Genomic DNA, 19,726 nt, shown 5'->3' with positions numbered 1-19,726 from the left:
AAGAAAATCTGTCTGGTTCTTTGCCACCCTTCTAGACGTGTTCCTGGTTGGGACTGACGGATCATACAGAGCAAATATTTCATCATTCCCTGATCAGTTCCCAGTCACATCAGCCCTTCCTGCTCCTGTATCATGTTGCAGGGACATTTTTCATTTGCTTTCTGCTCTTCCCCTGTCCATCTGTGCTGCTTTCTTGCTTTCTGAATTCTTTAAATTGCTGGCTGTGGCTTCGTTTCCTCTCTTGCACCTGCCTGGAGTATGTACAAAGCCAAGGACAGCAGCAGGGCTGCGTTCCTGCTTTTCCCAGGCGGGAATCAGGCACAGCCTCTGTTTATTTTTCCCCAGACAGGTTTTTTTAAGTGTGTTTATATACACTTTCAAGATGAGTCACATTGTTACCTTCTGCATTGTGGAACCTCCGTGCAGAACATGGCCTTTCCCGGAGCTTGTATTTGGAAATGCCCGTGTGCTGAAGGCAAATATTTCTATTTATTCTAAATATTTCCTGTTGCTGCCTGCTGTTCTAGCAGGGAAATCGATGGTTTGAAGGTTTAGGAGTGTGTGCAGCCCCTCAGGGTGAAAAGCCAAAGCTTTGTGGGAGCAGGGAAGTGGAATTTCGAGGTAATTGGGATGTTTATGTCCACGCTGACTGCTCTGCTCCTTTGTCGTCACAGAAGTGCTCCCTGGTGGTTTGCACCGCGGGGAGGACGGGGATATTTAATAAAGCTCTGCTCGGGGTGCCGGGGCTGTGCAGCAGCACGGGATTTTTAATGCGGCTCTGCTCGGGGTGCCAGGGCTGTGTGGCAGCGCAGAGGAGCTGTGCCAGGGCGGCAGAACCCATGGGTAAGGGCAGGAGAAGAGCAGAAATCCTGCAATTCCTCCTCGCTGAGAGCAGTGAGGAGCAGTCAGGGTTAACCGGGTGATGTGGGACATCTTTAAATGGCAGGAGAGCAGAAATCTTACAATTCCTCCTCGGTGAGAGCAATGAAGAGCGGCCAGGGTTAACCGGGTGATGTGGGACATCCTTAAAGGGCAGGAGAGCAGAAATCCTGCAATTCCTCCTCTCTGCGGGCAGTGGGGAGCAGTCAGGGTTAACCGGGTGATGTGGGACATCCTTAAAGGGCAGGAGAGCAGAAATCCTGCAATTCCTGCTCAGTGAGGAGCAGCCAGGGTTAACCGGGTGATGTGGGACATCCTCAAAGCGACAGCGGGAGCTTTTCTCCCCAGTGGGCAGCGGCCGGCTCGGATGCCAGAGCCGGGCAGCGCATTGCAAAGGCGGCTTTGTTCCAGCCATGCCGGGCCGTTATCAGAGCGAAGAATCTTTTTGTCAGCTCCTTTGGCTGCCCTGAGATGCCTCGGAGCAGCAGCAGCGAGGTTCCCCGGCGGTTCCGTGGGGTCTCCCCCGGCGGGATCGCTGCGGGCTGCGGGGAGCAGCGGGGAAGAGCCGCAGGCAGCTCCCGGGAAGGGCCATCCGCTAACAGGTGCCCGTGGAATCCTTTAAATCCTCGTTTTTTATCTCCCAGGCAGGCGGGGGATCCTTCACTTGTGTGTGTGTGTGTGTGCTGGGAGGTCAGAGTTCCTCGGGATAAAGGATGCGCGGCTGGGATGGAGATGCGGCTGATGGGGGATGTCAGTCGGGGTGGAAGGGATGTGGGGGAAAAGCTGGGGAAGACTTAAGGTGGAGAATATTCCCAGTGGCATCCCAAGATGTGTTGATGTTGGGTTTGAGGTGAAATTTCGGTCCCTTCTGGCTGCCCCTGCAGTGACACTGGAAGTAGAGTGGCAAAACATTTAACTCTGTGCTGAGGGAAGAAAAGAAGGATCAATAATGGAGGCACTACTGTGATGATTTCACAGGGACCTGTCATTAGGGTGAGCTCCTGATTCTGGTCTTCTTCTTTGTGGGTAGGGCAGCCTTATTCTCCACCTTGTTCTGTGGTCATGGGGGCAGGGGCTGCACTGAGCAGCTCTGCAGGGGTTTTGGTCAGTTTGGGGGTGAGCCCAGCAGATTCCAGGAATCTGGAAGGAAGGGCCAAGTAAAGTTCAGTAAGTCAGTGGGAGCAGGGGTGAATCCAGTTGGATTGGGGTCGGAAATCAGAGGTGGCACAGGGCAGGTCTGAAGGTAGAGGCTGGGCAGTGCTGTGTAGGAGGCTGCAGAGGCTGGTAGCTGTTTGGATAACCAGATTGGAACAGCTGGGAGGAATGGAGAAGCTGGAATATCCATAACAGAACAACACAATGCAGAAGCACTCACTGCACCAGCCAGGGCTGGAGGAAGAGATTGGCCCATGGAACCATTTTAGGACAATTAGGACAATTTCCCTTCTATTTATGAATGAGCTGCGAGCTGTTCCAGCTCAGTACAGCAGGGCAGAGGGAGCAGAGGGGTGCTGGGTGCTGGATGGGGCCTGTCTGTACCAGGAGGCTGCTGCAGGCCAGCCCCTGGCACAGCTCCGTGCATGTTCATTCTGCTCTCCCCAATGGCAGCTATTGAAGCTTTAGCCAGATGTCAGGGAGCTCTCCCTTTGTGCTGAGCCTGCACAGGAGCAGCACGACTCGGGGCTGCTGCTCAGTTCCTGGGAGCACAGAGCGGGTGGCTGTCTCATATTCCCAGTGGCATCCCAAGAACTCATTTGTTTGTTTTGGGTTTGAGGTGAAATTTTGGTGCTGCTGGTCCCTTCTGGCTGCCCCTGCAGTGACACTGGAAGTAGAGTGGCAAAACATTTGACTCTGTCCTGAGGGAAGAAAAGATAAATAATGGAGGCATTACTGTGGTGATTTCACAGGGATCTGTAATTAGGCTGAGCTCCTGTTTGTGTTATTTTTCCCTGTGTGCAGGGCAGCCTTCCCTGGTTCACCTGTTCTGCTTTTCCCGTCATCCTCCCTGAAAAGGGGAGTTGCTCCTGCTGAGATGCACTCAGGCCCGTGTCTGCCTGATCTCCCCAGCCCTCAGCACGGTGCTATAACCCCAATAAAGGCAGGAGTTCTTTTTGTTAGTGCTCCATCTCAGAGACATCTGCTGGCGTTCTTGGTGTGCCTGTTAATCTTCATTTTCAAGCGCACTGGCTGCTGGGTCCATTATCTGTCAGAGCACAGCAAGGGCTTCTGGGGTAAGAGATGCACCAGTGCAGGAGGACAGAACACGCAATGGCTCCCCAGGAAAAAAAAATGGATTTAGTGCCAAGCAGAGGCTGACAGGGAACTCCAGGTGTGTGAGTGGTGCATGGTTAGAAATCCCAGAGAGGGGATTTGTGGGTGGGCAGCTCAGCCAGCCTTTCCCACCGCATCATTCCAGCCTCCAGGTGGGATCTGCTGCCTGTCCGTGCTGCTCTGCATTTCTCCTGACATCTATCCTGCAGTGCCTCTCCGTGCTGGGATGGGATTCTCTTGGCCTCAGCCGACAGGGGAAAACTGGTTTGCCTTGTGCTACTCTTCCTCCTCATTTTCGGAGATCACTGATTTAAAGAAGGCCAGAACTACATTAAACCCTCATGGGCATCACTGTGAACTGGTAGCTGTGACTCCTCAGGGATTTGGGACAGCCCATGGCTGGTGAGGAGCCTGCCTAGACAGATTCTGGCCATGCTGCAAATGCTTGTCCTGGCTGGTGGAGGCTCCAGCTCTCACTCCAGCACTTGATGCTGAGCCTCTCCATAGCACAGCCTTATCCCCCCCATCCATCCCGCAGCCTTTTCCCCCCCATCCATCCCACAGCCTTTTCCCCCCCATCCATCCCTGCAGCCTTTTTCCCCCCATCCATCCCCACAGCCTTTTCCCCCCCATCCATCCCGCAGCCTTTTTCCCCCCATCCATCCCACAGCCTTTTCCCCCCCATCCATCCCCACAGCCTTTTCCACCCCATCCATCCCCGCAGCCTTTTCCCCCCATCCATCCCCACAGCCTTTTCCCCCCCATCCATCCCTGCAGCTCTCTCCATCCAACTCCTGACTGTCTGAGTGTGGTGTTGGGGACAACAGGTAGGGCTGTGTTTCCTGGGTGAGGTGGGACCTGCTGCCGGTGAATGTCTTTAATTCTGTGTGGTTCCTTTTGTGCAATTAAGGAGAGCTAATTAGCTCCTCTTAGTGCAGTCTCCTTGCAGAGGTAGCTGACCTCTTGTTAATCCTGGATTAAGTTCTTACTAAGAACTGGCTCTTTGTGTGTCCCAGTTAAGATGTTGACACTTTGTTCTCTCTCTCCCCTTGTTCTCCTCCTCCCCCTCTTCCTCCCCATGCCCGTGAGCACATGATTGCCTGCCTCCTCCAGCCCCCACTGCTGTAGGAATCCATGGACTCTGTGAAAATGCCACTGCCAGCTCAGAAAGAGCTTTGCTTGGTCTGGCACCTGTCTAGGAGCCCATTTTCCACAAGGAGAAAGGGAGAGTGCTTCTTGTTGCTTGACAGGGTGGGAATCCTGTGGGGTTTGAGGAGCAGCACCTGTGGGCTGAGCAGGAGTTGTCAAACAGGACCAATACCCCAGCCAGAGGATCCCCCTGTCCCGAGCTGTGCAGTCAGGAGTCCACCCATTCATTCCTGGAGAGGGTGAATGGCAGAAAAGCAAATTAAACATGTGCAAAATGCTAATTACCACCCAGTTTCCCACCAGTGTTAATCCTGCATCATTTCCCACCAGTGTTAATCCAACATCTTGAGGTGTTGCACTGAATTTTCCCTCAGGACATGTTTTCCTTCAATGTTTCTTGACATTTCTGTTGTGTCTTTTTCAAAGGCAAGGCTGGAAATGCAATGCAAGTGTGTCCCCCTGGTTCTGTTCTGAGCTCAGCTGACAGGCAGAGATACTGGGGAAGAGCTCTCCCAATGGCTTTAAGTTTTCAAACCAGATCATGTTAAAGATGGGCAAAGAATGATGGGGGGAAATGAGAAACCCTCCGTGTTGACCCATCCAGGTGCTCATTGTTGCCTGACATTCTGCAGACAGATTTTAAAGGCTTCTTTTTGTTCTGCACCGCTGGTGTGGCTTACAGGGAGGGTAGGATTGCTCTGGAGAGCTGATCCCAGCCCCACCTGATGCTCTGCAGGCCTGGACATCCAGGCCCTGCTGTGTCCCACGGATCTGTCACCAGCCCTGGGCTTTAATTACTCGGCCAGTGCCTCATTTCCTCGGGGCTGGGAGATGCAATATGCATGAGAGTGCTTGTGTTACAGCAGCACAACAGCCCTGCAGGCGCTGCAGGGGCAGTTTGGGCAAGGAGAAGGTGCTGCCTGCCTGGGCACTGGAGAGCCTGACCCAGGAAATTGGAGCATCCTCGGAGGGAGGGATCCCCAGATGTGGCTCTGGTGCTCCTGCAGGGCTTGGCAGAGCTGTGCTGTCCAGGCTGAGGGGTGTGACCGTGCCATGCTCAGCAGGCAGATGCTCACATTGTCCTTCACACATGAAATAAAGTCCTTGTCTCGAGTCTTGAGCAGCAGACTCGTGCAAGCGAACCCAGCTGACATAAAATGCATTCTTGCAGCTCTTGAAGGAGACAGGAACTTGCAGCTTTATGTCCAGAAGAGCTTCCTTAAAGGCTCCTAAAGATCCTCTCAGTGCAGTTTTATCCAACTTTTATCACCATGAAATGAGCTGTCTGCAGTGCCAGGGATGGTGCTGCACAAATGTAAAAACTCTTTGTCCTTCCAAGAGTTTGGGGTGAAACTTTGCAGGTCTGACCAAGTTTATAAAGCTTTGAGGTTCTGTGTGGTTTTCCAGATTCCCCATAACTTTGCCCCTTGCACACCATGCCAGATAAGCCTAAGAAGCTTTTCTCTGAGTAAACTTTATAAATATTGCATTTTTACTGCTTCTCACACAGTGCTTTTGGAAGGAGGACTTTTGTTTGATTCATCTTCTCTCTGACAGTCTGAAGGGTGGGTTAGACTTAACCTCATGTCTAGCCTGCCACTCCATGACCTGCTTTGAGCCTTTGTGTGTTCCAGATCTGAAGTAGCCATTATATTGAATTTATCTCAGCATTTGGGTCAGTGTAACTCATGTGACTACTGAAAAATAGCATCTGTTCAAACCTTATAATTCATTCAAACTAAAGTATCAAAATTTGTGGAGGCTAAGAATTTTGGTTTTTAACTATTTTCTCACTTTCTGGAAGAGAAAAAAAACCACTGAAAGATCCATACAAAATGGGACCATTCATATATCTCATTCCAAGTGCTGTTGAATGCAAAGTGTGAGGCTTGAATTGATTCTGGTTGGAGGTACAGAACAGTGTTTGGGAGAACACAAACCCTTGCATAATAATGCTTGCCACAGATGGGTAATTGAGCCTTGAATTAGTTACAGTGGTTAGTTTTGTTTGCTTCCCAAAATAGGTTTCTCTTGTCTGGTCAGGATTTATCCAGCTCCAGCTTTCAGCACTTGCAGCTGATACCCACAGTGGGATCAAACCTGGATTCCAGGTGAGCAGTTCAATCTTGCCATTCCTTGGCTGTGCTGGAAGGATTCAGTGCCACTGCCTTTAGTGCTGGTTGCTCTTCTCTGGATTTATCCAGATTATCCACTCACTGAACCTGGGTGCAATCCTACACATGGCGTTTCAGTGGGAGTCACACCATCCTTGGGTATTGGGAGTGGGAAAAATTGAATTTAAAACGTCATTTCCTTGAAATAAATTTCTAATTCTCCAGCTGGCAAACTTTGGGAAGCATTTGGAACAACAAAACTGACCTCAGGCTGATGGATGCAACAAAGTTATTAGAACAGTGAATTCATGTGCACCTAGGTGTAATCTGTGAGTAATGTGAAGGTGATGGTAGTGTTGTGGTATCCAAAGGTGTGTATGGTGGTGCTGCTTTCAGTTTAAAATCCTGTGCAGCCTTTGAATCACACTGATCTGAGCCTGCTGGAGCACCTCCTGCTCCCACTGATGCTGATTACAGTGGAGTGATGGATAATCAGCCTTTTGGGAAGATGCTCTTCTGGGAATTAGCGCCCAAAGCTGGGACTGATTGTCAGGAGAAGAGAAAATGCTCAACCCTGGGTGTGGAAAGGGCAAAATGTGACAAGAGCAGCAAAGGGCAGAGTGCTCAGTATTTACAGCATTCAAGGAACAGCTCCTTGTGCTGTCAGTGGGGGCCACTCACAGCATCCCAATTCAGTGTAATTCCACACGTGGACACTTGTGCTGAAATCAGGGATGTCAGTGCAGTTCCAGCTCAGTTCTGCTCTATTTCCTTGCACACACAAGGCCTGATTTCACAGACTGGGAGGCAAAGTGCAAGCTGGGTGATTGTTTTGCTCTCACAACCCTTCATCTTAATTTTGATTGTACTAAGAGGGACTTACTTATTGTCCCTTATTTATTGTTTTGAGAGGGACTGAAGTCCATCTCCTTATTCTGGAATAAAGATGTCCCCAAGCAGGTTTGGAGGGATACAGTGTGCTCAAAGGAAACACCACCTACCAATGCTGAAAAAGCTGTAAACTTTGCTTGATTATGTTTCTTTAAAAATCCCAGGCCTGTTTACACATGGATAAGCACGGCAAAAGAAACAAACAAAAAAAAGAAACCAAATTAGCTTCCTAGACGGAGCCGGCTAAATTGAGTTGAGGTCACCTTAACTCTGAATGAGCGTTGTTTAATTCAGCTCAGATAATCCACGTGGCCACTTAATTAGGGTTTAATTTTCCTGCCTGTTCTTGCTTACACGCTTTGAAACTTTCTCCCAGCAGCGCGTGTGCGGCAGGGAGGACAAAACACAATGTTTCCAACCTGTGGGATTTTAACTCCTAGGGTTTGTTGATGTCCTTGGAAAGCATTTGGGGTCGCTTTTTTTGGAGCTCCTCAGGGGAGATGGGAGCGGGGTGTGCAGGGAGGGAGATGGGGAGGACAAACACATTTCCAACCTGTCGGATTTTTAACTTGTAGTGTTTGTTCAAGCCCTGGAAAAGTGTTTGGGGGTCTTTTTGGTGGGGTGATGAGCGGGGCGGGCAGGGGTGGGCACTTTCTGTAAAACAGGGAGGAGAAACACAACATTTCCAACCTGTTGGATTTTAACTTGTAGTGTTTAAATCCTCGAAAAGCATTTGGGGGTCTCTTTGCCGGGGGAGATGTGAGCAAGCAGGCAGGGGTGGGCGCATTCTGTAAAACGAGGACAAACACAACATTTCCAACCTGCTGGATTTTTAACTCGTAGGGTTTTTTCAGGCCCTTGTAAAGCGTTTGGGGATTTCTTTGCCGGGGAGATGCGAGTGGGGCGGGCAGGGGTGGGCGCATTATGTAAAACAGGGAGCACAAACACGACATTTCCAACCTGTCGGATTTTTAACTCCTAGCGTTTTTTCAAACTCTTGTAAAGCGTTTTTTCAAACTCTTTGCTGGGGTGATGCAAACGGGGTAGGCACGTTATGTAAAACAGGGAGGACAAACACAACATTTCCAACCTGCCGGATTTTTAACTCGTAGTGTTATTTAAATCCTCAAGAAGCCTTTGGGGGTCCCTTTTTACGGGGAGATGCGAGCGGGGCGGGCACATTATGTAAAAGAGGGAGGACAAACACAACATTACCAACCTGTCGGATTTTTAAGTCCTAGAGTTTATTCCAAACATTGTGAAGTGTTTGGGGGTTTCTTTGCCGGGCAGAGCGGGGCGGGCAGGGGTGGGCGCATTCTGTAAAACGAGGACAAACACAGCATTTCCAACCTGCCGGATTTTTAACTCGTAGGGTTTTTTCAAGCCTTTGTAAAGCCTTCGGGGGTCCCTTTGCCGGGGAGATGCGAGCGGGGCGAGCCAGGGTGGGCGCATTCTGTAAAACGAGGACAAACACAACATTTCCAACCTGCCGGATTTTTAACTCGTAGCGTTTTTTCAAGCCTTTGTAAAGTGTTTGGGGGTCCCTTTGCCGGGAAGATGCGAGCAGGGGTGGGCGCATTCTGTAAAACGAGGACAAACACAACATTTCCAACCTGCCGGATTTTTAACTCGTAGGGTTTTTTTCAAGCCTTTGTAAAGGGTTTTTTCAAGCCTTTGTAAAGTGTTTGGGGGTCCCTTTGCCGGGGAGATGCGAGCGGGGCGGGCAGGGGTGGGCGCTTTATGTAAAACGAGGACAAACACAACATTTCCAACCTGCCGGATTTTTAACTCGTAGGGTTTTTTCAAGCCTTTGTAAAGTGTTTGGGGGTCCCTTTGCCGGGCAGATGCGAGCGGGGCGGGCAGGGGTGGGCGCATTATGTAAAGCGCTGCGCACGCGTGTGCGCGGAGCGTGTGCGGCCGCACCGGGCAGCATCACCGGGGGGACGGGCATGGGCACGGCCGGGGCCGGGGCAGCGTGTCCGGCAGCGCCGCGGTGCCCCTGAGAGCCCCGGCAAGGGCCGTGCCATGCTGCAGGAGGTGAGTACCCTCCCGGCCGGCCGCACGAGTGCATGAATGAATGAACCCCATGAGTGCCGAGCGATCCCGGGTGGATTCCGCCTAGCCGCTGCTGCTGCGCCGCTCCACGCTCCCGAATGGCTGCCAGGTTAGTGCTGTCGCTGTCACACATGTGCCACACGCAGGGCTCCATCGCACACAGGCGCTCTCCGGGCAGATTAAAGCTGGAGTCCATGTTGGTTGCTGCTGCTGCTCCTCTGCGTTCGGGGGACTGGGAAGCAGGCGGCGTGACATCATGGTGCAGAGATGCTTCGTTTCTCTTCCTTTCCGCGGGCCGATCCCTTTTTCATTTTAATTCTGTTTTATTCCCCCCCGTTGTCTCCCCCCACGCACGTGCCCTGCCTCTCCTGCAGGGCGGAATTGCTAAAACAGCCTTTTCAATTGTTCGAAACAATGGGCAAATCTGATTGTTTGGGTTCTTTTTTTATTTTTTATTTTATTTTTTTCCCCTCAGCTTTCATTCCCCTCACCCCTCCCCATTTCCCCTTCACGCCCTGCTGTGTCCCCCATCCCCCATTCCCACTGTCCCCCATCCCCCATTCCCACGGGGACACTTATTCCTGCCATAACATCTGGGTCCAGGGAAAGAGGGAGGCAGGAGGGGGTCGGGGTTGGATGTGTCACGGAGCTGCTGCAGGAATATGGTTGGATTTGTTTGCCCATGTGCTCTCCTGCCTTTACAAGGGCTCGTGGTTCCGCTCTGCCTTCCTCTCCCGGTGTTTGTGTGTTTGCACTGACGGGGAGAGGCAGGATTTGGTTTGTGCCCCTTTTTCAGGCTCTGCTCCAGAGTCTGTACAGGTGGCTTTTTGTTTTTTTAATATTTTTTGGCAAGGGAGAACAGTAGGAAGTGAGGATTCATTGCACTGTGTGTATTCATAGACAGGGAGATTCTGCTGAATGCCCTAAAAAATTGCTTTTTCTTAGATTACTGGTGGCTGGCATTGTCCTGTGCATCATGGAAATGCTGCTTCAGAAAAGAGAATATATTCCTGTTCCCTTGCTCCATTAAATCACATGCATCTGCAGGAGAAGCTGGTAGATTTAGGATGCAGCTTGTGATTTTGACTCACTAGGATGGAAACTTCAGGTCAAATCTTCAGGATGTATTTACAGCAATGCAATAACTCAGAACCCCCAACATTGTCTTGGAGAAGCCCCCAGTTGACAAATAGCTGGATGGACCCCCCATCTGATAAACAGCTGGATGGAACCCCCATCTGATAAACAGCTGGGTGAAGCAGGAGAGAATCTTTTTAAGGGCAGGGGGACAAGGTTGAGCCAGGTCCTCAGGACAAAGGGCACTTTGTGGCTCTTGCACTGGGGGGCTCTGGCCCTCTGTGGTTTTTCTTGGAGCTGCTGCATGGCTGGAGCAGAGCAGGGGGATAATGCACGGAGGGGATCGATCAGAAATTGTGGCGTTGTTATTTTCAGAAAGGTAACGGGAGGAAACATCAAGGGCTGAACAAAGGGAAATGGCTTTGATCCCAGCTTTGAAGATCACAACATCTTCCATTAACTTGTGACGGCTGTGCTGACGAGCTGTGGGAGTGAGTGGGACGCTGCAGAGCTCCAGCTTTGTCTCCTGCTGCACAATGTCCCTGTCCGCCCCCGCTGGCTGCTCCCAGCCTTCCTCGGAGCCTTCCTCAGGCTCGCTTCCACCAGGGCTTTGTCAGCCCTGCCACAAGGCTGGGATGTGCTCAGGGGGATAAAGTCCACGGAGCCTTGCTGGAGTTGCAGCAGGGAAAAGTGCCTGAGCTCTTCTGGAGGGAATCAGGGAGTTGTACCACACCTACATCCCCACCCAAAAGTGGGCCTGGCTGTTCTTCACCAGCTCTGTTGCTTTATCTCACTCTCCCTTGAAATAAAGCACAGATGACAGCAGCATTGCATCCCCAAAGCACTGAAAGATTCTGATGTTAGCTTGGAAACAACAAGGATTAAAATAACCAGCTTGGATTTATTTTAATTTTTATTTTGATCCTTTGAGCTGTCAGGTTTTCAAAACTTCCCTCACATCAAAGATGGTTGAGCAGTGTCTGTTGTTGTTTTGTTTATTTTTTAAACAAGGCTTGCGAGCTCTGTTCTGTCCCAAGTTCCAGGCTTGGAGATGTTGATGGAAGCATCAGACATTGCAGATCTTGCTGTTAATTACAGGAGCTGTTGACTTTGTGGTGGGGAGGGGAGGAAGACAAAGCCTGGATCTGTTCCTCCTTGGGAAGTACAGCTGTGGAGTGGGTGACCCGCAGGTGACTGTGGTGGGGCTGTGTCTGTCACCTCCAGAGGGATGTGACATTCTCACTTTGTGCTGTTTCCCCTTCGCTGCTTCCCAGATTTCTTTGTGTTATCCATCATACTTTGTTTTATGCGGCTCGCCTTCCTTTGGAGCAAGTGGAATTACAATAATTTGTGACTGAGGGAGGGGTTTAGGGTGTGGTTTATAACCCATGGGGGTTCCCTGTATTTAAATGACCCTTTCCAAGTTGTGACTGGTGCATTATTGGATTTATTATTAAGATCTCTCTTGTTGCATTTCAGAAACATTTTCCAACTTTTCTTTGGGATTTTTGCAGTCACTCCAGGCAGGAAGGGAGAGGTTTCTTCCAAGCTGGCCGAGGGGGAGTTTCTGTGAGAGATGAGGCTGTTTGTCCATGGGTCTGTCTCCAGTGGTAACCAGGATCGGGTGATCCACGGGGACAATGCCATGGTTAATAATGCATCTGCCCATCCTCGCTCTGCTGGCTGTGGGCAGAAGGCAAATTCCTTCCTAATGCTTGCAGTGATTTGCTAATCCTCTGAGGCATAATAATTGCATTAATTTTATTTCATGAATATGTAAACATGTGATTGGATGTCATGGGAGGACAGCATTCTGTAAAATGTCAAAATAGAGTAAATCTTAAAACAAGGCTGGACTTTCCTCCTAAAAAAAACATGCAGAAGGCAGACTATTTTTATCATTCTTTTCAAAGCACTTGTCATGAAAGACTCCTTGGTTTTTGCACAGCCCTGCAGGTGTCATTGCTTTTTTGACTTATTGCTTTCTCTTTTGTCTCTCTTGCTGGGAGATGTAATAGAAATATAACATTTTGTTACTGCTTGTAGAGCAATGGTGAGCCCAGGGAATTGCTCCAGGATCTGTGCAGGTTTTCATTCTTGGATTTTCAATTTGAAGGGAGTGTAGGTTGGTGATCAAAAGTTGTTACCATCTGCTTGCTGTTTGGGAGACTGCATAATGAGCTTCTGAATCTCCTCGTTTTCCAGTGATGTCAGACTGGATGGCAGAAAAGTATCTTTGTAGGCGTCTAATTAACCCCTCTAATAGCTGCTTCTGAGGAGAATTAACTCTTTTCAGTGCTGCAGCCAGGCCTGAGGTGCCTTCTTGACCTCTCTGCTCTTTTCCAGACTACCAGCACAGTTCTGTGTTGTGCTCGAGGATCTCCTCTGGTCTCGTTCAGGAAAGTGTAGGCACAGGCTTGGCTTTGCACAGCCCATGGATTTCAGACAGAGAGAGTTCAGTATGTGCTTCAATGTGTGCATCTCTGCTGGTCGGGGGACATATTGCTCAGCACTTCCAGAACTCAGCTCAAATTGCAGCACCAACCCCAATTCTGGGCCTGGAACAGCTCGTTACAAGGTCGGTGCTGCAGGGAGAAGTGAGTAATTGCAGGATGACTCTTGGAAAGCAAATTCTTTTGAGAAATGAGAGAAGACTTGGAGGCCTTTAAGCTTTCCAGATCAGGGCTAGCTTGAGGAAATCCAAGGGGTTGAGAAATGCCCTGCAGGGAGTGGTGTGGGTGGTGTTTTTCTGCCCCCTGAGCTGGTGGTGGTCACAGCTGAGTACCTGAGGCTGCTGCTTGTTTAGCTGAGCTGCTCCAGTTGCAAAATTCTTTGGTCCTTTTCCTACTTGTGGCTGAGTTCTAATTCACATCCAGCAAGTGGCAGAGCCGAAGGGATTTGCTGTGTTGAGCTGTGTCACAGGTGCTGTGACAGTGCCCTGTGGAGCTGGCTGCTGGCCCTTGGGGCGCTGTGATTTGGGAAAGAGCTGCTGGTGTCACTCCCAGGGATGGCTGTGATTTCAGAGCTGGTGGGATGGACAGACTTTGGTGTCACTTCAGGATGCTTGGGTGTCGTTCTTGCAGAATTCATTTACCAGACTGCAGCAAAGGCAGGTTTCTTGTGGAGTTCTCCATGAAAGCTTTGTAAAGAGTTCCTTTATGGTTTTAAGAGCACCAAGCTTAACTTGTGGAATACCTTTCCAGAAGTGACTGCTTGGTGAAGCTCTGTTCATCACCTGCTTCAGACCCTTACAGGAATACTCTGTTGGAGGAGAAATTTGGCCTTTCTGTCTCTTGCCTGCTGTCTCAGGGGCTGGTCCGTGCATTGCCAAATGTTCTTTTTCATCAGCTGAAGGAAAGCTTCCAGTATCCCAGAATGGTTTGTGTTGGAAAGGCCCTTAAACAACCTCTGTCCCATGGGCAGGGACACCTTCCACTATCCCAGGTTGTTCCAGGCCCTATCCTTGGAGTTCCAGGGATGGAGCAGCCACAGCTTCTCTGGGCACCCTCTGCCAGGGCATCCCCACCCTCACAGGGAACAATTTCTTCCCTTTATCCAACCTAAATGTCCCCTCTTTCAGTCTGAATCTATAACTCCTTGTCCTATCCTACAATTTCTGCTAAAAAATCCCTCTCCAGCTCCAAGGTACTGGCAGGCTACAGATTCTCTACTGCACTGCTGCAGATATTGATGCTTTTCCTCCACGTCTGAGCAGAGTTTGGCCCCTTCCCACCCACACCACGCTTGCTGATGGTATTTTGATGAGGTTTTTCCTTTAGGGACAGCAAGGACATAAACCAAGGAGACAAACCCAGCCTTCTGTGCTTTCACATGCTCCGTGCAGAGGTTTTCACCTCTTGAGCAAAGGGGCTGCTGCTTAGGTGGGCTTGTTTGTGTTCTGTCCCTCACTTAATCTGTCTCATCTACTGAAGGCTGCTCTGCAGGGGGACGTGAGGCCCTGAATGCACTCGGGGCAATTAGGTCTCTAAAGCGTTATTTATTACAATTATTTTATTTTCAAAGTGGGTCAAGCCGTTTTGGCATTTCAGGCGTTGATTCCTGGTTCAATTGCGGGCCTTGGTCGCCATGGCAACTGCAGAAAGCGTTCGTCATGGCTGTGCCTTGGGCTGGATTCAAACTCCAGGGAACGAGCAGGAGCAGGGAGAGCTCTGAGGGGCTCGGGGCAGGGGCAGCCCTGGGCTCTCCGTGCCCATCCTCGCCGTCATCAGATAACACACTCCTCATTTTCTCTGTCTGTCGGGTCCTTCGTGTCAGAAATATTCAGCTTTTCCCAGTCAGCAGAGAGTAGGAGGGGAATTCAGCCCTCCTGGGTTTGATATTTGTGCCACTGACTGCAGGGAGAGCCAAAGAAGGAGCCCTTGATGTTATTTTTCCCCCCTTATTTCTGCAAAGGTGAGAATCCACACACGCCTAATATGATATTTGTGGATGGATTTAATTTTTCAAACCAAAAAACAGGCTTGAAAGACAGAATCTGCCCAAGGTTGTGCTTGGCAGAGCTGGCATCAAAAATTGTGGCTGTGGCAGTGTGTGAGCTGGGCAAAAATAAAATTGCCAGCTCTAAGCAATGATCTGAATGCATCTAAATGACCTAAAACATCTAAGCTGGTGTGCTCCTGTGCAGCTGCAGTGCTAGGGCATGCTGGGCTGTGACTAAAAACCCACCTTAAGGGGCTTTGTAAGACCATAAAAAGACTGAAATAGCACCAGGCTTTCCAGCATTTTTCATCTTGAGTTTCACCTGCACGCTGTGGCAGCTGTACCCTGGTTTTGAGCCGCTCATTCTGAGCTTTAACTGAGCAGCAGCAAAATCTCATAGCTGCAAACTGAAAGCAAACAGAGGCTGGACTGAATTTGGCTTGGTCTTTGCAGAGCTGCTCTAAACTCAAGCTCAAAGTGAAACTGAGCTCACACAAACTGAAAATGAGTTGTGTGTGGTAAACTCAGGTTTTGTAGAGCTGTGGAGGAAAAAGTAGTACATGTGTTCAGACAGGTTTAGCCAGTGATGTGCTAGGCAGGGACACTGGCTTCAAATTCCTGCCTTATGTTTTTGGGGACTTCTCACACAAACCAGCTTGTGTTGCCTCACCAACAAGCAGGGCCAGCACAGCCTCAGAATTTGGAGGTTTTAACTAGAAGCTTGCCTTTTCTACAGTCTGTAAAAATGGCAATTTAGAACGGTTTCTGTCTCTGGGACTGCTGCTGCTGAACTTGGAGTCACTAATGTAGCTCTGCTGTGCTGCTAAAATTGAATTTAGCAGGAGCACAGACCAGGTGAAACACCCATTTTGACTGGGTCAGCAGAAAATCTGTGAAGGAACCTGATGCTTTTTAATACTTCAGTAAACTAAGAAATCCCTGATAATTTTACTTCATGTTATACCTAAACTGTGGGTAAACTCCCAGAGCTGCTGGGAGAATGATCCAGACCGTGTTTTGGTTTGTCTTTTGCTTCAGTTATTATTTGGGAGGATTAAATCTTGAATATTGCTACAGTTATTGCTACACTGGCTTAGCATTCAATATTCCTGTGCCTTGTCCAGGGAAAGGGAGGGCACAGGACAAGATGATGTGACAATATTTCCCATGGGGATGTGCCATTGCTCTGGTGAAGAGCCCCAAGCCAAGGGGAATTGCTCTGCACTGGAGCTGCCTTGGGGTTTGGGTGGTATTTGAACAGATTTTTATTGCTCTATATCTGTATTTCTCATCCTTCTGGGTAGAAACAGGTAACAGAGCAGAGTTTAACTTAATCCACCTTCCTGCCTACAGAACATTTTGCACGCCCATTTTTCCCCAAGCCTGAAATGAAATTCCACACTTTCTAGGGGTGAAAACATCTTCTCAGGGGCTCCTGGGAAGCTCCACGCTGCTGTTCCTGCCCCGTGCCAGCTCCTAGGAAATCTGATTCTGGCCCTGTTTGCATAAGCAGCTTGGCTGTGTGCTTCCTGCAGGCTGCTCAGGGAAAGTTTCATCACTCGTGCGTTGACACAAGCAGTGAGCAAATAAAGGAGAATTTACGAGAGCAGTTCATCCAAAACCAAGCCAAGCCAAACCTGGGAACTGCTGGGGGAATGTGTTACACTGGCTGCTCGTGTCTTGTAAAATGGTTCTGGCATCTTCAGAAGTAAGGAGAGATGGACATGGTTTTTATCTGGGAATTAATGAAACCTCAGGCACGGGTTCAGCTCCTCTAGGTTTTTGGGGAGGAAATGATCCATTTGGAGTACACTGCTGTGCATCATTGTGATTGCTGCGTGCAATTTGGCTTAAATCTTAAGAGTCTGATTGCAACAACTTCTTTAACTCAGTCCCTTGCAGTTGTAATTCCTCCATCCTTTCCCTGCTGCCTGTGCTGTCAGATGTGGCCTGTTTGGTGTTGCTCATAACAGGCTCCTGAAGAAGTTAGCACAGATCCAGTCCTTGCACAGGCTCCTCTGTGACCTGCTGACTTGAGCAGCGCAGCTGGAAAAGCCTCGAGGATGTCTGGGCTGGTCAGAAATAGATCTGACTCCTGAAGGAAATGAGTGACGGAGGGAAAAATGGGTGTAGTGTGTGGTGTTTTGAAGAGTCTGGCAGGAAGGAGAGGCATCAAAAGAGAAGGAGCAGTGAGGAAATCTGAGTTTTCCTGTTCTGTGTTAGTTTGTACATTACTGGCTTGCTGATCTAGGTGCTGGGGTGTTTGCTGAGGAAAGAGAATGAGAAGTTCCATTCCCCTCATAATTTCTGTAAAGCTCTGAAAGGCCTTGCTTTTCCCATTGTGAAAAAGGAACTTAATTTTTATTTTTTTTTTAATCACAAAGACTTTTGGGTCACAGCAAACCATTTTCATGCCCAGCTCTAACTGGTGTGGGAAAGGATGGTTCTGTACAGGAAATGCTGCATTGAATGTCATCATGACTCCCCTCCCAGAGCCCCGGGATTTCTGATGCTCTTTGATGGGGTGTTTTCTGAAAGGTGTGACCCCGTTTTTGTGCATCCTGTTGAGAAGAGCTGCACTAATAAAGGAGGGGCAGAGCGAGGCTGTATTGAGAACACGCTGACACCTCTCTCGTTCTTGAGCTCACATTTGATTTTTCTGAGCTCAGATCATCGTTTGAAACTCCAGGAGCCCCAAGGAGCCGACGAGTTCCTTCTTGTGGGCGTTGCTCTGTGGTCTGAGGGCCTGGAGGGTGGTTGGAGAAAGGCTCTGCCAGCAGTTCCTCTGCCTCTGCTAAAAGAGAACTGCCTCAATCCACGGGGGGCGATGGTTCAGGAAGCAGCTCCGTGCTGCGGGCGCTGCTCAGCTCGGGGCGCAGCCCTTTCAGTCTGGAGATGCTCTAACCCTGCTCTCTCTGCCCTTGCTCTGCCCTGCAGTACCGCCAGTAACTCCAACCGCAGCACGCCCGCCTGCTCCCCGATCCTGCGCAAACGCTCGCGCTCGCCCACGCCGCAGGACGCCCCGGGGGACGCCATGGTGGAGAAGGGCTCCGACCACTCCTCGGACAAGTCCCCGTCCACGCCGGAGCAGGGTGTCCAGCGGAGCTGCTCCTCCCAGTCAGGCCGCAGCGGGGCCAAGAACTCCAAGGTGAGGGGCGAGCAGCGCGCCGTGTCCGCGGAGCTGGGCTCGCGCTGCTCCGGCTTCCTCCTCTGCCTTCTTCTTCTTCTTCTTCTCTGGCTGGTCTCCCTCCCTCTTCCCCCAAGGTTCTGCTAACTTGGGGTCCTTCACCTGGGTCAGAGGTCAGCACAGCTCTGAGGTTACAGCTTTCTCTAGGACCTTTCTAGGACCTTTCTCCAGGTCTCTTTCTCGAGGTCCTGTTCCTTGGGAGGCTCTGTGGGAAAACTCTGTGTTTGAGGGTGCCAGGACGAGGGAAGAGATGAGAATCTTGACTCCATGTTTCAGAAGGCTGATTTATTATATGATGATATTATATTATATTAAAAATGCTATACTAAAACTATACTAAAAAGAATAGAGAGAAAAGATCAGAAAGCTGGAAAGGAAAAGCAAGGAATGGAATGAATAACAAAAACTCGTGACTCTCAGAGTCCGACACAGCTGCATCTTTGTTTGGTTATTAAGTAGAAACAACTCACATGGACCAACCAAAGGTGCACCTGTTGGTAAACAATGTCCAGACCACATTCCACAGCCATCAGATAGTTAATTGTTTACATTTCGTTTCTGAGGCTTGTCAGCTAAAATAGGAGAAAAATCTTAGCAAAGGATTTTTCATAAAATATCATGACTACACTCCTCCACCAGGGGTTTTCAACAGGCCTTGAAAATCAGCTGTTTCAATTGCTTTTTATCACCTGGATCATGAGATGAATAAGGTTTCCCCTGTGATGGGCCTGTGCATTTCCCCAGTCCTATCCAAGCCCTCTGAGATCAGTTCAGATTGCACAAAATCACTTCTCCAACCCTCTGCCCATTCCTTCCATGGCTGCAGTGTTACAGCTGGCTTGCCCAGGGCAGCTGACATTTACCCCAGGAAGGTTTTGTGTCTTTGGACCATGTTAGAAACAGCCTTGTCTTTGCTGTGTAGGGAAAGGGGTTTCAGGTTTGGCTCTAGATTTTTGTGTGAGCAGTGGGGCCTGGGAAAACACACACGAGAGCCTGGGGTACCAAACAAACCTTTGATTATAACCCTGAGATCAGTGACGTGTCAGCTGTCAGGAGCACTTGTGTTTGCCCAGATTTTTGAGGTGGGATGTTTCAGCCTGAATAATTTCACAGACAGAACTCTGATGGCTTGTATAAAATGAATTGTTTGATTTATTGCTGGATTGTGTCACAGACAAGAAATCTTCATCCCCTCCCCTTTGTGGCCACTCAGCAGAGGGAACAGGACTCAGTGGCCCACATTCTGATCTCTCACCACTCTGGGGGGGAGTCTGTGAGTTCAAAAGAGGGGGGAAAAGGGTTTTTCAAGCTGAATCATTGGCGTTCTGAGGTTGCCCTTGAGGTCAGCCTGGCTTCCTGTGCACGCAGTGACCTACAAACCCCGTCCCAGCGCTGGGTGACACCCCCAGCACGGCCTTGCCAGCACTGTGTTCCCAAAAGGAAGCCATGGGATGGGATGGGAGGCAGGAGGATGCAGGGCACGCTGTGCTGGGAGCCACACTGGGGGTGCTCGCAGGGAAATGGGCTCCTTGGGAAGGGGAACCACAGAGAGGATTTGCATCACCCTGGCCCTCAAAAGTAAGGTCATGGGAGTGAGATTTTACCAACACGGTGACTGCTAAAGCTGAACTTTAATTCCTGGTGCTTTCCACAAGGAAGAGGG

The 19,726-nt window shown here is 49.8% G+C and overlaps 1 protein-coding gene across 7 annotated transcripts in view; it reads left to right on the top strand.

Moving 5' to 3' along the window:
• GRAMD1B (GRAM domain containing 1B) overlaps positions 1-19,726 on the top strand; it is a 101,001-nt gene that overhangs the window by 44,585 nt on the left and 36,690 nt on the right. For 5 of the 7 annotated variants that reach the window (XM_041480524.1, XM_041480523.1, XM_041480527.1 and 2 more), the window contains one exon: positions 17,814-18,024. In XM_041480524.1, the coding sequence (XP_041336458.1) occupies positions 17,814-18,024 (211 nt within the window). Of the gene's footprint in view, positions 1-765; positions 844-9,360; positions 9,469-17,813; positions 18,025-19,726 lie in introns of those variants that run through there. The other 2 variants (XM_041480528.1, XM_041480526.1) reach the window with 2 other exon arrangements.

This window comes from Pyrgilauda ruficollis, unplaced genomic scaffold (assembly GCF_017590135.1).
Source record: "Pyrgilauda ruficollis isolate IOZ18807 unplaced genomic scaffold, ASM1759013v1 scaffold52, whole genome shotgun sequence".
Classification (NCBI taxonomy): domain Eukaryota; kingdom Metazoa; phylum Chordata; class Aves; order Passeriformes; family Passeridae; genus Pyrgilauda; species Pyrgilauda ruficollis.
The sequence above is the reverse complement of the archived record's forward strand: the minus strand, read 5'-3'. Positions and strand labels throughout refer to the sequence as shown.